Here is a 17,222-nt window from a genome sequence, read left to right on the forward strand (position 1 = left end):
AAGCTTCTTCCTTGACTGTGGAAGTGTTTTCTTTGGTTAGGGCTTTCAGTACAACTTTCCCAATGGTCAGGTGGGCCTTCCCTAGCAAAAAGTTAATTTTGAGGGTCCTGCAGACCAAATCATGAATATTATAATCACCACCAGCAGTCCATAGAACACAAAAAGTCCTTTGTTATTCCAGAAGAAATGTGTTTATGCCATCTTATTAAAAAGTTCTTCAGCTCTTTTCCTAAAGCATTCTGTTGTATCACACAATATCATCCAACACTTCCTGACCAACAGTATCAAGATTTTTTGGCATTTCTAGAGACTTGACAAGCTGGTTTTGCTTCTGTATTTGAAGAAACTTGTTTAATTTTCCCCCTTTGCTGTTTTTCACACACATAAAGTGTTTTTGAGGCATCATGGCACAAAGTTTAATTTTATCGTGTAAACTTAAATCTGTACTGAGTGTGGTTTTCACTTAAACATTTAGTAAGTTGGTTGCTGTCATTCTGATCAATATAATTAGCATGGCATTTAGCCAAAATTCTGGTAATCAAGAGAACAGCAAAGCATAAGTCCTCTTTCCCCGCCACCCCCCCCCCCCCCCCGACCTTTTCCTGGTCTGTTTCACCCCAGATTTTAAGAGGATAACGGACTTATAACCTGCATCTTCTGAAAGAATTCCAATTTGCAAACTTCTTGAAGGACAATTTTAACAACTGAGGCCTATTTCCATAGTGGTGGCTGTTAAATTGTCCATGGCCAAAGAAAATGAGTGAAGGACTGGAGGGCCATATTTCTCTCCATGAAGTCATTGTTTGTCATCTGGCAGGCTCAGGCTTGAAAAAGCAGCAGCTACTTTCTAAAATTATTTTATACATGACAGTTGGCTTTTTCAAACTATAAAACTATTTACCAATGTGGAAGGAAAAGACTTAATTCTAAAATTAACATTCAAATCCAGATACCTGTAAGATATCGTTCAGAATTAACTCTAGGTTGCTTATATATGTCTGTATTACTGAGGTTGCAACCACTAGTTTACTCCAAGAGTTTTTAAGCTGCACCATGCATTCATGTTTAGAGTAATAGTACGACTACTTTTTTTCCCAGAGCAGAATACATTTTGGAGTGTCTACTGAAAACCACATTCCTGCAATTTATATATTTGGTAAAAGTGTTTTCATTTTATTACTTCCACAAGAAGAGCACATAATGTCATCTACAAAATCATATTTATTTCATTTTGGGGAAACAGCAGCTCATTACTAAGAGGAAAGTACAAGGTCTCAATTATACCCCACAATATTCTTGGTCATAACTCACAATATTTATTCATCACAACTTACCCATTTGCTCAGGCCAGGAATTACTGAAACAGTGTTTCTACTGAGTTTTTGAAAATCTAGTTGAAGTTTTGCCTTTTAAAATTTAATTTCTTGGGTGATAGCCTTTTTACTATAGGGCTACCCAACATAGGAAAACCCATGGGCTTTCTTAATTTTTTTTTTCTGTACTCCTTTAGACAGATAAAAATTCATAATTACTTATGGGAACATTCTTTCTATTAAAAATAACATTCATAAATCTGACTGCCATTTGCATATTGTTTTTAAAAAAGCCTGAAGTTACATCATAGTACTGCAAATATTACACTGAAGATCCATCCTTTCACTGTGGGTTTTTTCAAGCTTGCATGTCTCATTCACAGACACTCAAGCACAATCCTCAGATGCAAAATCTTACATATCTCCTGAAGCATAGCAAGTTAAGCCTTGGAAGATAAGGAGAGGAGTGTTGAGAGACTCTTGGCCTCAGACAGCCTCTCAAGTAAATTCTCCTAGCACATGGCTGTTTCATTGAGAAGGGGTTTAGTGGTATTTCATTGATATCTTGTACTTCTGGGGTCCCTTCCTCTGGTTTGCTGATTACTTTCTTAGGTGATGAAGATTATGTGGAAAAAAGGAAAGAAAACAGGTCAGTACAAAACAATCAAAGATTTAATGGAAACACCAAAGTTTAACTTAAGTACACACAGTGTTATTATTTTTTTCTTAAATAAAATCAGCTTCTAGTTATCTTAAATTCCTGTAGAGATTTGTAAAGGGAATATTTAAGTGGGGTATGTGGTATGTGAATGAGAGTCTGAGCAGCAGCATGAGGTACCAGAAGAAATGGCACAGCAGGAGCGCAGGGAACGATGCACATGTAGCAAATGAAGAGATTAAGACCAACCATGAAATGCAAGAAAGAATATAAGTAAGAATGGGGAATTGGCAGGATGGGGGTGTAGGGCCAGCTGTACTACGGCCATGCCATGAAGAAAGCTCCACAACACAGATACAGAGCAACAGCTGTGCGATACAACTCAAATGAGGCTTTTGTCAAGAAAGAATATAAAGGATTTCAAAGATTGTGCACCATTGTCACCATTCAGGACGAACCCAGAAAAAGTGATTAGAGCTTGACTGTCAGGGCACAGCAAGGGCTTACTGCTTCCTAAGAGTCAGGGGCTAAGGCTGCTAGCACAGTGCAAGGGAGCAGGGTGTGCTCGTGGGTGGCAACCAGGGTCAGTCAAGAGTCCCGCTCATCAGACGAGTCTGTGGTGATGAGGCAGGTCCAAGGTCAAGCTGGGAAATCAACTCCCTGATCAGGGTCAGGATGAGGATCGGGTCTGGTGGCCACAGCCATTGACAACTGATAACCAGGCAGGTCCACACTGACAAAGCAGGTCCTAGGTCAAGCCAGGAAGTCAGTCTGCAGCTCAGAGGCCCAACGGGTGGGGTCTGCGGCCAAGAACAGGCATGGCTGTGGCTGAGCTGGGGACCAACATGACATAAGACAACTCCGGCAGGGCCTGAAGCTGCAGGGTGGAGCTGGGCCAGGGTGTAGGGGGAGGACTCAAGTGCAGCTGGTCAGGGCCATTAAGGTCTACAAGTGCCCTCAGGGCCCTGACCTTGATACTTGGTGCCCCTTGTCCTCCTTGTCACCATAAATAACCCTGCCCAAACACATGCATGTTTGTGCATTTGAGTAGGAAAGACTGAATCTGCATGAGAGTGAAATTATGAAGAATGACTGTTACTGAAACAGGTTTTTTTAGAAATCAAATATTACCTTCTTCTTCTCTGTGGTCTTGTATAGAGAGCCTTGTTACATTTATTGTTATAGCATACTCCCTTCCTTCGCTTCTCCAAACTGCAAGTAAACAACCATGCTTGAATCATTTATTTGTTAACTTGTAAAAAATAATTTTTTCTTCCCTTTCTCTTTATTAAAGTGAAAACCAGAAGGATCTCTGGTTTTGCCACAGTTTTAGGGTAGTACTATTACAAGACAGCTGAAGTAGTCTTCCACATCATAAATAAACGGATTTTAATACAGTAGAATTTGTTCCTGTATAAAAGGGAAACTTTTACAAACCATTGACTGTTTCTCAGACAAGCCCCTCAGGGTGAGAGGACAGCAGAGAAAATAGAAAGGTGGCTCCTTTTTTTTTGCAGGCTCCCAGACTTCCAATACAGGGCCGCGAGGCTCTTCAGCATTTTACCTTCTACTGCGGGAAACAGGACAGGCTGCTTTTGACTTTCTGGTTTTCCGTTCCTGGTATATGGATCCCTTGGCTAATGAGCAAACAAATCATTAAAAAGCATCGGAAACATATAAGCATAATTAACAGTGTTTTTCATGACAGCAGCAGAAAAAGTTGTTTTAGAAATAGGACAGCAAGATATTGTTTTTAATGTAACTTTTTTCATTGTGGATTTATGTCTGTGGTTACTCATGGACCACTGCTGCTGTTCTGCTATGAGTGAGATGAACCTGTAGGCAAAACATAGGCCAGGTGAGCAAAGACAGCATGTTCAAACTCAAACCTTTCACCTGTACATTTACTTACAAAAAGGTTAAACTTACTCCATCAGGGCAACAGCAGGAATTCTACACAGGAGGGTTTCTGGTTTTTCTTTTTCTATTACAGGCAGACAGAACCACTTAAAGTGGCAGCTGAGCCCTGCACCAGTCTGATCATGTCAGGTTGGGACCTTCTTTTGTATGTCAAGTTAATGTGCTGTAATCATGGGAAAGATGTTCCATCCCCCCTCCCCAAGCACATCCTTCGGGGTGGAACTGCACCTCCTGCAAACAGTTTTTAATCAGGTACTTCTGGAAAAAAACATTTCTGTTTCAAGAATAAAACCTTCAGTATCCTTCCTTATTCATCTTAACAGCAAATAAACACCTAGAGAAAACCACTGAATTCAAAGCTGTACCTAGGAGGAGAGAACCCACTGGGACATATTTAATGGAGATATTTCCAGCCTGTCCTGAAATTAGGAACTTAATGTATTTTAAAGAGGAAACAAACATTTCTATGATCACGGGTTTGCCTGATCTTTGGGAGGAGGGAAAACATCTTCAGTGACACACTCAACGTATGTACGGCAAAAGTGGAGCTAATTAAGACACTCCCTTTTCCCTCAGCTTTCTGGAATTCCAAACCCTCATCAGAGACAGTAATTATTTTGGGAGTCTTTCACTGTTCCCCTCATCAGCGTGTTTACTTCCTTCTTCTGACATTGCATAAATATGTTTGTCATTTTCTCTTCCTGATGTGGCACAATAACTCTGCAGCCTGGTTTTGGGTTTTAATTCTGCATGCCCATGTGGTACTAAAACTGACTCAGCGGATCGTTTCTGACCGAGCGACTGCAGAGCGATGCAGACCTTCCCCCCAGAGAGAGGTTAAGAATTGGCCCATGCAAAGATAGTGTAATACACATTTGCAGGTGTATTAAATCTGATTACTTGTAGAGATACGTACCTCTTATAGAGACCACCCCAGGTAAACATGTTGGCCCCCCTGTGAGGCCCAGCCAAGCCATGGCGCAGCGCAGGGCTCTCAGCCAAGGCCACCGGCTGCAGCTGTATTACCAAGGCTCAAACACACATCCAACTGCGCTTAAATCCAGCACCTTACACGCAAGGCCCACCGTATGTCTGACAAGTCCCTTCTGATTTTTTAAAAATGTGGCAGTTTTCCCCTGTAATAAATTAGCAAATAAAGCATTAACAGAGCTTTCATAGAACTCTGCCTCCTCATCCCTTGCCCCACTGCGCTGCAGAGGACTGAATTTATGTCAGTACTAAGCACATATTCCTTTTCTATTATGGCATCATTTCTTTACGGTTTTTCATTTCAATTTTGTCATCTCTGTCACAGAACATATTTTACAAGCTGCGCCAAGAGCCCATTTTTTGGGTTATACTAGACGAAGTGTGATTTCTCTTCAACTCTCGCGCAACCTCTCCACCTTTCCACAGGTGAGGGAAGGCCCAGAGCGCGGGCTCTCTCGGAGCGGAGCCGCGCCGAGCGCGTCCGAGCCCAGCCGAACCCGTCCCAGCCCGTCCGAAACGAGCCGAGCCGAGCCGAGCCCGTCCGAAACGAGCCGAGCCGTCCGAGCCCAGCCGAGCCCTCCCCGGCGGCGCGCCCGGCTGACGCACTCCGCGCGCGCCCAGCCCCGCCCCCGGCGGCCGTGTGGGTCCCATGCGGGGCGGCGGGGGCAGCATGGGCCGGGCCGGCAGCGATGGCGGCGGCGGCGGGGCGGCGGCGATGGACCCCGTGCGCAGCTTCGAGCGCTGGAAGAAGAAGTACACTCGGCGGACGAGGAGGCTGCGGCTGCAGCGCAAGGAGAGGAAGCGGCCCGAGTGGCAGGTGGAGCGGGAGGTCATCGGCCGCCTGGTGCAGCGCTACCCCGAGGTACGCGTGGTGCTGCCGGGCCGGGGGGGAGCGGGGCGGGGGGACGCCAGGCGGGCGGGCATGGCGGGCGGGCAAGCGGCTCCTCTCCTCGTGCGGGGTGTGTGTGGGTAGGGCTGCGAGGGGGAAGCTGTGAGGGGGAGAGGTGTCCTGGTGCGCACCCCGCGTTGGCAGGGCTGTGCCTCTGGCTGTTGGCGGTGCCTGTAGGTAGCTGGTTTGTTGGGCGACGCTGGACGGTGGCAGGCAGAGGGGCTTTCACCCCCTTGAGGCAGGGATGCGCCTCCATTCCTTGCCTTTCGCCCCCCGGGCAGAGGAGGAGCGGGCGGTACCCGCAGTGCCCGCGGCTCTGGTGGCGTGGCCGGGCAGGCAGCGGCCCCCGAGGGGCGCGGGTGGGCGGGGGCGCGGTGAGGAGGCGGCTGTGGCCGATCGTCACCAGTGGCGCTTGGCCCTTCTGACCAGGCGGCCAGCGCGTCTCGGCTGCTGGAGGTGGGACACCAGGAGATGGGACACCTTTCTCTCCGTAGAAGCTGCCCTACAGGCAGACATCACCCTAGAAGAGCACGTTGTTTAACCTCAAGTCAGGACATAGGTATCTGAGTGTAGAGCCAGGGTTGGTGGCCTTGGTTTTGTCACCCAGATTGTCTTGCATCCCTCTGGGGGATGCTGGCTTTTGAGCCATGCTGCTTAGTAGGTGGTACCGAGATTGTGAATAATTCTGAATAACGGCTTAGGTGTGCTCTGCCTGTGCAGTTGCTCTGCATCCTGCCAACTTTTGCTGAAGTTGCAGCTACTCCTGGAGAGAAGCGTGGCAGTTGTACGTGGCTATGCTGCACTCAGCGTAGCTGGTAGTAGAGGCTTCTTGGTGGTTGTAATTTGATTGAGCAGAAAGTAATGACAGGTCTGGAAGAAACATGTCTGTCGCCATGAAGAGGTCATATTAGCTGCTTTGGTTAAGATTTAGCAAGGTAATATTCTGATGCTTCACACAATCGTGGACTTTACTGGTTTGCAAGCAAACGATGTGCTTCTGAAGATGGTCAAATTATTGTTTTGAATCACATGTTATTTCTCAGGGGGAAAAATGGACTTACTCATAAATGATAAAAATTAAAGATGGTAGCTACATAATTAATATATTTTGTTGTGGATAAATCTTGAGTTAGCTTGATTTGGCAATGTCTTTCTACTCATGGTAGAAATAGAGGATTTACATGCTGACTGAAAGCAGACTACTGGAATTGTTAGAAGCTTGCATTTTTCTGAGTGGGATAACACTGGTGGTATGTACCTTTCGTTGTGGAATGAAAAACTTACATTGCTACAGTACAGTTGGACTGCTTGTTATAACCTAGAATGAGATTGCTGCCTCTGCAGGCTCTCTGGAGGGGGCACATCTGAACAAGAGAGAGAAAATGAATTAAAGCAGCTTGGCAAAGGCAGCGTACAGAGTTTGTGAACTGTCTGCACAGAACCCAGGGTGGTGGGCTTATTGTTTGTATACCAAACTGCAGTGCATACACAATAGATTGCTTTGTATTTCCATGTATTTGAACACAGGGAGGTGTATAGTGAAACTAATTTTGCATGTTGTCAGGCCCTAATCGTTTCTACATTTCATTATAGCTTGCATTTACTGGATAATGCCATATGCAGATTAGGCTGCAGTGTTACCTTAGGGTACTATGGCAATATCTGGTTATTCTTTCTTCTCTATCTCTTGTTTTGGAGTCCCATCACTGGTCGCTTAGTAATCTGTGCAGTAGTGTCATAGATAAAGTGATTGAGTTCAGGGGGTAGCTTTTCTTCTAATGTAGTAGACACATGTGCAGAAGCTGAAGCAGTATGTTGCTCCTGTGTACTGAAATTATATGTGTGTGGCATGGATGTATTGAGAGGCAGGAGCAGGATTATGAGAATCATCAACTGGAGGAGATACTGACTTTTTGGAGTACATACAGCCTCTGTGAGACTGAATGGCCAAACATGACCCCTATTCACGTGTCCTTTGCCCTTAGTTGGATTCATTTGAGGAAGATGATGACAATGAAAAAAAATCTAATTGGTTAAAAGGAGGCAGCAAGAATGCTTGAAGAAAAGGTGTATCTTGGGCATTTGGTCTCAGAGATGAAATGGCAGAAATATTTTGAAAAATGATCTGTGGGAAGCCAACATTCCCCCCATTTGATGCTGCATTTGCCTCTTTGTTCTCCCCCCACACAGTGTATATGTTCTCCATATACAGTTCTGCTGTATTTATGCTGTATGCATGTAATAAATGCCAACATACATACATTCCTTTATATTATTACATTAGTTCTTAGAGGGAAAAATTGCTATCTGTCATACCATTCCACTTTACAGGAATGCATCCGTGATAGGTAGTGGGGTATGACTCTGTTGCTCACAGATGTTTATAAGCAGGAGAGGGGTCTAAAAGGAACACACAAACAGTGAGTTAATGAAACTACATTCTTTAAGGGAATAATGTAACTCTTGCTTTTCTGTAGTGTGGTCAGTATTCCTTTCTTACTTTAATAGGGTGGTATATCTGGGTTGTGGTGGGTAGATGTACAGATCTCAGACATTTTAGTTTGAATAGTCCCCATTCTGATTTTCTGCAGCAGTCTGTTCCTCTACTCCTAGCCTGAAATGTTTTGTGTAGTATTTAAATGCAGTCACTTTTCCCTGAAACACATCCTATACATTTGATGCTTGCATTTAATTTCCACTCATTCTACATAGATTTCTGCTTTTACCGGCCTTATAGTCACCTCTGTCAATTACTTCCATAGATACTTGTGTTTATTTGTTGTGTATATGGCTATGTGAATATGTATATATGCTTCTGTGCCACCTATGTGCATTTCTGGGATACAGGTGATAATTCTGTGTCTCTGTGGAGCTTGGGGCAGCATAGGTAAGTGTTGGGTGTTGGGAGGTTGTGTCTGTGTGTATTTATAGAGGTTGAAGAGAGGCTGGTAGTGGTCATGCATGTATCCATCAGAATGAAGACAGGGTAAACATATGTTTGTCTTTGGATAGTTTTGAGGGCTCCTGGTCTCAACTCTTCTGGGGTTTTGCTGTCCTCTAGCTCCAGGAGTCTCCTGTCTGTGAACATACAGGTGGATGCCCACCTAGCTTTCTGTCTTCAGTCCTTCGTATCTCCTTCTCTGGTCCCTGACAAGGTTTTCCACTTGGTCTCCTGCATTTCTTCCCTATTACTCTGGACCTGGTTATAGTGGGGGTGAGGACTATGAGGAAGTGCCATGTACTTGGATCTTCAGGAGTCTCCAGTGGGTTCTGCACGAGGCAGATACCTTCTTAAAGATGAGGGAATCTGAAAGCTCTTCAGTAAGCACCTCTCTCTGAGGAGCACTGGCTGGGGTCTCTGACGTGAAGGCTGTGGGTGGGTTGGGTCTTCATGTGCTTTTGTCATCTTACATGTGGCATGGAATAGGGGTAGCACGGCTTCTGGATGCAAGAGGATCCACCTTGCACCCCCTCTTAAGAGTACATTGTTTATAATTTCCAGTGTGAGAATGACTGCAATGGATAAAGAGGACAAAATTAAACAAGAATGAAGAGATAACCAAGATACTTTGTTACTGGATTTTTTTTGTCCTTTGTTGACATGATTGTGAATGTGTGGCATCATAAACGGAAAATGTGAAATTTAGTTTCCATTTTCCAAATTTAGTGTGTCCAAATCTTGGGATTATTTTCTGTGTTATGTGTTCATAGCTGATCTGTTGTCTGTTGATCCAGTGACTTTGTTGCCTACCTGTGAGGCTGTTGATGGACATAGTCTTCTTCACAGAGTTGTGCTCATGAAAAGCATTAACAGCTTACCTGATGTGCTGGGAAGCTGTATGTGTAAACTCTTTCGTCAAGTTAGATCAGAATAGCATTTGAAGTATTGGAAACAAGGTGGCTGCTCTCTCCTAGAGCAGATTAGAGAGAGCTCACAAGTACAGATTTCCACTGGTTGGTGGTGTTTTGCACTGGTGTGTGTAGGTATGGAATAGATCTACAAGACCACCTACCTCTAACACCAGTTCTTCTCACTCCTGCCATTTAGACTTCATTTAAAAATAACCCAGTATCTTTGGACTTTTAAGGGTGCTGCAACAGAGAATTCTTGTGCTCCTCTAAGTTTGTAGGGCAGAGAGATAATACAGGAAGCTTTGTGACATGGCCTTTCCTAACATTCCTGTGCCTCACTCTTTTAATACTGTTTTCACTTTTTCCTTCTTGGACATCTCTAAAACCGCTAGGCTTATGCACGTAATGATTTTTTAAATTGATTTAGAGGAGTTAAAGGTAGAAGAGTGGAACAATATTTGTCTCCTTTGAGATTGATACATCTGTTCCTGCTGGGTCATCTAGATTTTTAAAAAAGCTGACCAGTGAAATACTTCAAGCAGCCTTAATTATTTAGAAAGATTTCATATTGCTGCAATAGCCTGTTCCATGTGTCACAAACCTGTTAAAATCCATCCCTTTAGTTTCACATAATGAATTGTTTGAATTTTTGTTTTCCCTCTCATAGGCATACTGTTTTCCTGTGCAGACAGTCTCTTGGTTGAAATTAAAATGAACCTGTACATATCACTGACTTATCCTTTAACATGCAAAATAAGAACACTGGGAATTAGCCTAATATGCAGTATTGTTTGTGATAGATAATATCTTCGAAATTATCAATGGAATTCAGAAGTATTTGTCAGAAATTGCAATTTCTGAAAGTCAACCCCCCCCACTTGTTTATAGTGATTTCTGATAGGAATTTCCCCCCCCCTCCCAGAAATGTAGGAGCTTAAAGTACATGCTTCTCAGCACAAGTAGGTTTTATAAAAATAACTCGCCTTTAAGATTTTTAAGTAACACTTGGCAGAAGTTTAATTGCTCTGCTAGGACACAGTGAAAGTTTGAAATTACTTTGCAAGAGCTTTGTCTTGAACTATGTCAAAACCTGGTTTTAATAAGGATGTTATTTTTTTTATATACCTTTTATTTAGAGATGAAATTCATGCACTAAATTACTTTTCTTGCTTTTACCAGAGAGAACTAGACTGAAAAGAGTAGTGCTGTGACCTAGGTGCTTTAAACAGGTATAAATCCTCAGTTTTTTCTAATAGGCAGAGCCTGTATGAGGCGTGGTACTTGAAGTAGATAGAAGTCTGATCTGACAGGTCAGTAGCTCTTCATTTGAGGCTGTCTCTGGAATTGTTACTGTGGCTTGTCAGGAACATCTCAGGACCATTTTGCTTGGTCCCTGTGTTGGGAGATTTCTGTTCAGCAATCCGTTAGAAATAAACGATACCTATTAGAAATGTACAAATCGTGTAAGCTCAGAGTTTGACAGTTGGAAATTTCAGTTTATGGATGCTAGTCAGTATACATGCAAAGCTGTTGTAGTCTCTCTTCCTCTTCATTTGCTCAGGCTTTATAGATACGGTAGTCGCCCTCCCCGCCTCGGGAGCAAATGGACAGTGTGGGTGGCAGGTGCTGTTCTTCTCTTGTCTGATCAGATTCATGTCCATTAGTGAAATACGGACCCACACGTGGAAAATGGATCTCTCCATTTGCTGGCATTAGCTACTCCGTCTGTCCCAGAGCCGCCCCAGGCCCCGGTTTCCCCAGCCTCTGAGGGTCGTGGTCCCACTCCAGTTGCTGACACTCAGCGCTCGTGCTGCTGCCCACCAGCCTGGCTGGAGGGTTGGGTGGTGGGCGCTCACCCGGGCTCCGAATAGGGACTGTGCCCGCACAGAAAGTCAATAGTAAGAATGTAAGAGTAATTACTATTAGTAGTAATAATAATTATTCTTCTTGTTATGTAAGAACATTTAGTAAGACTGTAGGGCAGGCTGTGGTGATGAGGTGCAGGGCTCGGTCAGACGAGCGTACGGACCAGCCAGCTGTTACCCCGACCAGCCCCTTTTATCCCCTTTTCCCGCTATTTTCTCACACCGGTTCGTCCCCAGTCCACCATGATCCCTCCCTTTCCCTGCCATTGATCGTCCCCTAAATGTCCCATAACAAGTCTTGCACATTCCCACAGACCCCTTACAACACCTCATATATTGTACAACATCCCCAAATGTTTTTCCTCCACAGCTCCCTGTGAGTCCCCACGCCCCTGCAGGCGCTACCCCCTGCCAGCCTTGGGGGATGGGGGGTGGCCCCGCTAACGCCTCGGTGGGGTTCACCCAGGGACCATGAGTGGAGTGCTCCCCTCTGGTGCTCTCGAGGAGCAGCTGAGTCAGGGTGGTTTAACTTGGTGTGCAGTGATGATGTTATTGGGGCTCCTTCCCTGGCGTTGTTCTGCTGGTTCTTGTGGGGGTCTTTGAGTTCAGTCATGAGTCTTCAATCACATAACCTAATGCTAAGTTTATGCAAAAAAAATCTTGAAGCTCGCACTGTAGAGTCAAAATGGAAAAGTGGTGCAGGGGAGAAATGTGTTTGTTATCTGGAGATATTTCCTGAAGCGTTTGTTTACCAGGCCTTTACCATGCGGAACTGTTTACCTACTTTTGTGATACCTGACCTTATACAGCAGCTGGAATGCACTTCATACTCATTGATTCCAGGGATATGAAAATATAGATGGGAGAAGGACAGCTAAGATCTAATAAGGTTGTAGGCTGTAAGGAGGCTGCCAGCAATGTTTGCATGTGGGAGCCGTAAGGGTTAAGTTGTTGTGGGTGCAGGTGAGCTGCTCTCTTTTTCAGGAAGGTAAGGGCTGTGTACTTTGCAGCATAGTAATGTTTTTTTCATAGGCTGGAATGGTTAAAAAAGAAACGAGGTAAGAGCTCCGAGTTGCGTCTTATGGGGTATGACAATCATTACTCCATTTGCAGTACCCTCTAAAAACAAACTGCTCCCCTGTGGATATTACCAGGAAAATGAATGTATGCTTAGTGTGTGTGGATCATAAACTTGGTGCTCATTGCAGCCACACAGAAATATGAAATAATTGGCTAGTTATGTGTTTTGCTGTAGATACTTTATTATAATCTCTACTGGCAGTTAGTCTGACTGGGACACTTTTGGAGAAAAAGGCTACAGAATTTCTGTATTGCTTAGCATGAGGCTTAATTGCAAGTTACGTGTGAGGCTTGTGGCATGCTGCGTTGTAGAAAATTTAGACCTTGCTTGCATACTGCAGTATCTTTTTAAAATATGATTTGAGAAAAAAACCCCCACTTTTTTTTCCCTGAATAATACTACATCTAGTTTTGGACCCCTCGATAAGAAAAAGATGCCAATAAAATGGATCCAGTTCAGTGGAGGGCTGTTGAAATGGTGGGGGCTGGAGCACTTGTGCTGTGAGGAGAGACTGGGGGAGCTGGGCTTGTCAGTCTGTAGCAGAGATGGCTTTGCGGTTGAGATGGAGACTTCACAGGAGCCCTAAGAGTCCCTGGGGAAATTGTTAAGGAGATGGCACAGGGCATAAGAATGAGAGATGAGGTATAAGCTGGCAGGAGAGAGGCTTGGTCTGAATTGCTTTTTCCCTTTGACGAGGACAGTCAGGCGGAGTGAGGGACAGGTTGCCTGGAGAAGCTGTCCAGTCTTTATCCTTGAGCGTTTTCAAGGCTGGAGTGGCTGGAGCCCTGAGCAGCCTGACGTGACCTCAGAGCTCACTTGCTATGAGCAGGAGGTTAGACCAGGGGCCTCCTGAGCTCCCTTTCAGCCTGTTTGTTCTGTGATTTCATGATGATCTGAGCTTTAATGTGTATCTTACTACTTACTAAACAGTTTATGGTAGAAGGGTGGTTTGGCTTAGCTCAAACTAGTATAGGTTGCCTGACCAGCTAACTTGGCTCAGGTCATACTGAACTACTACATCTTTATGTTAACAGCAACTTAAAGAACACTGTTTAATTTCTGTTATGCTTGGATTGTAAGCACTGATTAAACTTACCTTGTTTCAGATAAATGCAAGTGAAATTCAGAGATTTTCAGATTTTCCGTTGTCAAAGAAAACCCTAAAAGGTGAGTATGAAAGTTTCCTTTGGAAAGTAACTTAAGTAAAAACTAATATATTATTTATCCACATCTGAACATTTCTTTGCTTTAAATTAAATTTTAGATAACTGTTGCCATGTACAGCATTTTCTAAATGGAGGAATATAGCTCTGGGAGAGACAAAAATAAAGATATTTTTTTCTCCCCCTACTTGTTCCTGTCCTACACTCTGTCTTCTCTTCCTATACTGCAAATACTAGGATTGCAGGAAGCTCAGTATCGTGTGGTAACAGAGATACAGAGGCAAACCATAGGTTTGGCTTTACAAGGTAAAGATGTACTTGGAGCTGCAAAGACTGGATCAGGCAAAACCTTGGCTTTTATTGTCCCGGTAAGTAATTTATATCCTTCCATTTGTACTCAAACTAAGTTATCTGTGAAGTATTGTATGTCGAAGAGCTTAGATTAATAGATCCTAGGAGAAAAGTTGTAATTCAGCTGATCTAAATGTTTCACGAAAGCCAAGATACTAATTTAATAAAGCTGCTTGAGGTTCTGAAAGAAGTATATTTTGGCCATAGGAATATTCTGACAGAAGTTCCATTTTGATGCTTACATTGGTAGACATGTGTGATTTAGGAAGCGCTTTGTTTTCCTCTCAGGAATCTGGTGCAACTCTAGCAGTCCAATTCTTTGAAAACTAAGTGTATGAAATATAATGGTGAAATTTCTTCAGTTCCTTGGATGTTTTTAGATGAGTGGTTTTCACCCCTCTGAAATTTTAGGATTTGGACCTTACATAGCAAACTTAAGCTTAGTGATTGTGGACTTCCATTTCCTTATTGTCTTTTGTCAACACCTTAGAAATCACTTCAGGTGCAAGTGGGAAAAAGGGCTGAAAAACCCCTGTTGTGGGCAATACAGGTTGGACTTTTACTTAGAACATCATACTCTCCATTTAATTTCTTCAAGTTGAAGCTGTAATTGAGACATTTGCTTAAAGCGCACATATAAGTGGATACAAACCTCGTGTTTGTATTAATGTTTTGATTATGGAGGTTTTTTTGATTTAAACATTCCTTGCATTTTTGTGAGTGTGCAGTTCTTTGAAGCCTGTTCTGTCAGTAACTGTGGGAACAGTAGTAGATTGTTTTGAATACCCTCTCTAGTTGAGAGAGGATTTATGCTTTATGCTGGTTTTTTTAGTAAAGAATAAAAAAAAGGTGGCTTCAAAAAGTAGTCTTGTGAACTTGAGAAACAAAAATGAGATGACCCAGTTAATCTAGGAGTAGAAGTACCTTGTTTTACAAACTTTGTTTTAAAACAGTTTTAGGGGAGAAAAGTGATGAGAGGAGCTGGAGAGATGGAGTGAAATAAAAATTAATTGTATAAGGATACTTGACAGCCTTCAGTATTTCAGAATACCTCAGGTATTCATACATAGGAAATTTTTGTGTTAGGATTAGCTGACTAAAACAGTGTTTTTGCAGTGTGAATTTATAAGAGGAGGAGTAATCCTGGTCTGACGTGTATGGCAGCTTTAGTTGAAATGCTCTGTGTGTGGTGTGTGTGGATAGTAGTGCTTCAACTCTGTAACCAGAATTAAACCTGCAATAATGGACTTTCTTCTAGTTGCTCATTCTGTTTCTGGTTCCCACAAAACCTTATGAACATGGAAGTTTCTCATGATTTTCTACACTGATTCTCATGCAAACTATTAAGGCTCAATTTCCAAAATTAAGCACAGTAGGATTAATTATGCAGAAAAATGTTTACAATTCACCACCCATTACTGTCTGTCATAGATTGTTACTAGGGAACTTTGCTACATCAAGTATCATTACCATCAATTAGAACTGATATATAATCAAACTATGTGAAATGTATACTGATGTTTCTTCAAGTCATTATTTTAATTAGTATGGCTTTATCTTTTTTATGATGCTTTTTGTTACAAATTTGTTGTTGTTACATATTTTCCTTCTGAGATTTTTATAATGAGAATATGGTAATTTTTTTCAGGCTTTGGAACTCCTGTATCGCCATCAGTGGACTTCAGCTGATGGACTGGGAGTTTTAATAATATCGCCTACCCGGGAACTGGCATACCAAACCTTCAAGGTTCTGCGTAAAGTGGGAAAAAATCATGAGTTCTCAGCTGGCCTTATAATTGGAGGAAAGGTGTGTTCTCTTTTGAAGTTTGCTGTATAGAAGCATAAATGAGTGCTATATTAAGTGCAAGTTTAGGAAGGAAACCCTGGAAATAACAAGTTGGGGAACAGAGTAGTTAATGGCAACCTATTAGTGACAGTAGGTTCCCATTACACTCGTTTTCCTGCCTGTGTGTTCTGTGTCTTTTGAAGCTTTTGCATATTTATGGTCTTCCCAGGTTACATGACTGGATGGACCTTTCTGCCAAGCCTTCCAGGACTATTCTCTTAATTTAGATTATTCTTAAATGCTTTTTGCTCAAGCCGCAAGTGTGAGCATGCTGAAGAAATTGTGATATCTCTGTAGAAGGAGGAAAGGCTGATCCTTGACTAAAAACTATCAATAGGTTAAGCTGACCTGACTGTCTCTGGTACTGGGCTTCTGGTGTGAACAGCTAGAGCTAAGCTGGTTTAACTCCTTTTCAGGATCTGAAAGAAGAGTCTGAAAGAATCCACCACATAAATATGCTAATTTGCACTCCAGGACGGCTTCTACAGCACATGGATGAAACTTCATATTTCTATGCATCTGATCTGCAAATGTTGAGTAAGTTTTTTTTGAAGTACTTGACAGTACTCAGAAATATTTTGTAACAGTTCATAACTGTGTGGAGTACTTTCCTGGGTAAAAAGTTTATCCTAATTACGGTAGGCAGGTGGAATGGCATTTAAGTTCACAGGTGTACAAATTAAAATAGAAAACAGCAAAACGCCTTTCTTGTGTGTACTGTCTTTGAAACAGTTGCTGAGCATGCCTTCCTTAGGATGCTAAGAACAAGTAGGTGAGTTAGTAAGGAACCCAAACCTGATTGTAGTATTCTGTATAATCCTTTAGATCTTGGCTATGGCTCTCCAATTTTCCCTGACATGATAATTAACCATAGAGAATATCCATTACAGTGTGTGTATTTTGGGCCAGGTCTAGAAAACACTTTGAATGTTAAGACAGATTGCTGCTCCTTTCATTGTTTTGTTAGCATTCTTAACATTGTTTCTTTTCATCCTTCCAACCTGAATAAAAATTTCAGTGTAATGAAAAGGTTTGCCTGCCACTAAGTAGTGCATAATCTTTAGCATAGCTTGAGGAACTCAGAAGCAATTAAGACGCTAATGAAGCTGATAAAATGTCAAATTATGCTTGCTACACTTAGTACAATTCATGGCAGTTAGACAGGGATTGTGTTAAACATAGGCCCTTTTCTTAAAGCTCTGTCTCTGTGCTATTCTGTTTATACCATGAGTTTTAATGGTAGATTCAGCTTAGGTACAGGAGAGTCTGTTTTGCTGTCATGAGTAGTACAGCA

General features: G+C 42.8%; 1 protein-coding gene and 1 long non-coding RNA gene across 2 annotated transcripts in view; one reads left to right on the top strand and one right to left on the bottom strand.

Moving 5' to 3' along the window:
• Positions 1 to 1,242: 1,242 nt before the first annotated feature.
• Positions 1,243 to 5,434, bottom strand: LOC114014654 (uncharacterized). The gene is made up of 3 exons (XR_008730941.1): positions 3,536 to 5,434; positions 3,103 to 3,183; positions 1,243 to 1,920 (listed from the first exon to the last, which is right to left on the bottom strand). It is a non-coding gene; the product is annotated as an uncharacterized LOC114014654 (long non-coding RNA).
• A 59-nt stretch (positions 5,435 to 5,493) lies between these two features.
• The window catches only part of DDX10 (DEAD-box helicase 10), a 192,216-nt gene continuing 180,487 nt past the window's right edge, over positions 5,494 to 17,222 (top strand). Inside the window, exons 1-5 of the mRNA XM_055702317.1 lie at positions 5,494 to 5,743; positions 13,675 to 13,735; positions 13,969 to 14,099; positions 15,731 to 15,889; positions 16,345 to 16,465. Of these exons, the coding sequence (XP_055558292.1) occupies positions 5,531 to 5,743; positions 13,675 to 13,735; positions 13,969 to 14,099; positions 15,731 to 15,889; positions 16,345 to 16,465 (685 nt within the window). The 5' untranslated portion in view covers positions 5,494 to 5,530. The remainder of the gene's footprint in view (positions 5,744 to 13,674; positions 13,736 to 13,968; positions 14,100 to 15,730; positions 15,890 to 16,344; positions 16,466 to 17,222) is intronic.

The sequence above is a fragment of the Falco cherrug genome, chromosome 2, assembly GCF_023634085.1.
Source record: "Falco cherrug isolate bFalChe1 chromosome 2, bFalChe1.pri, whole genome shotgun sequence".
NCBI lineage: Eukaryota > Metazoa > Chordata > Aves > Falconiformes > Falconidae > Falco > Falco cherrug.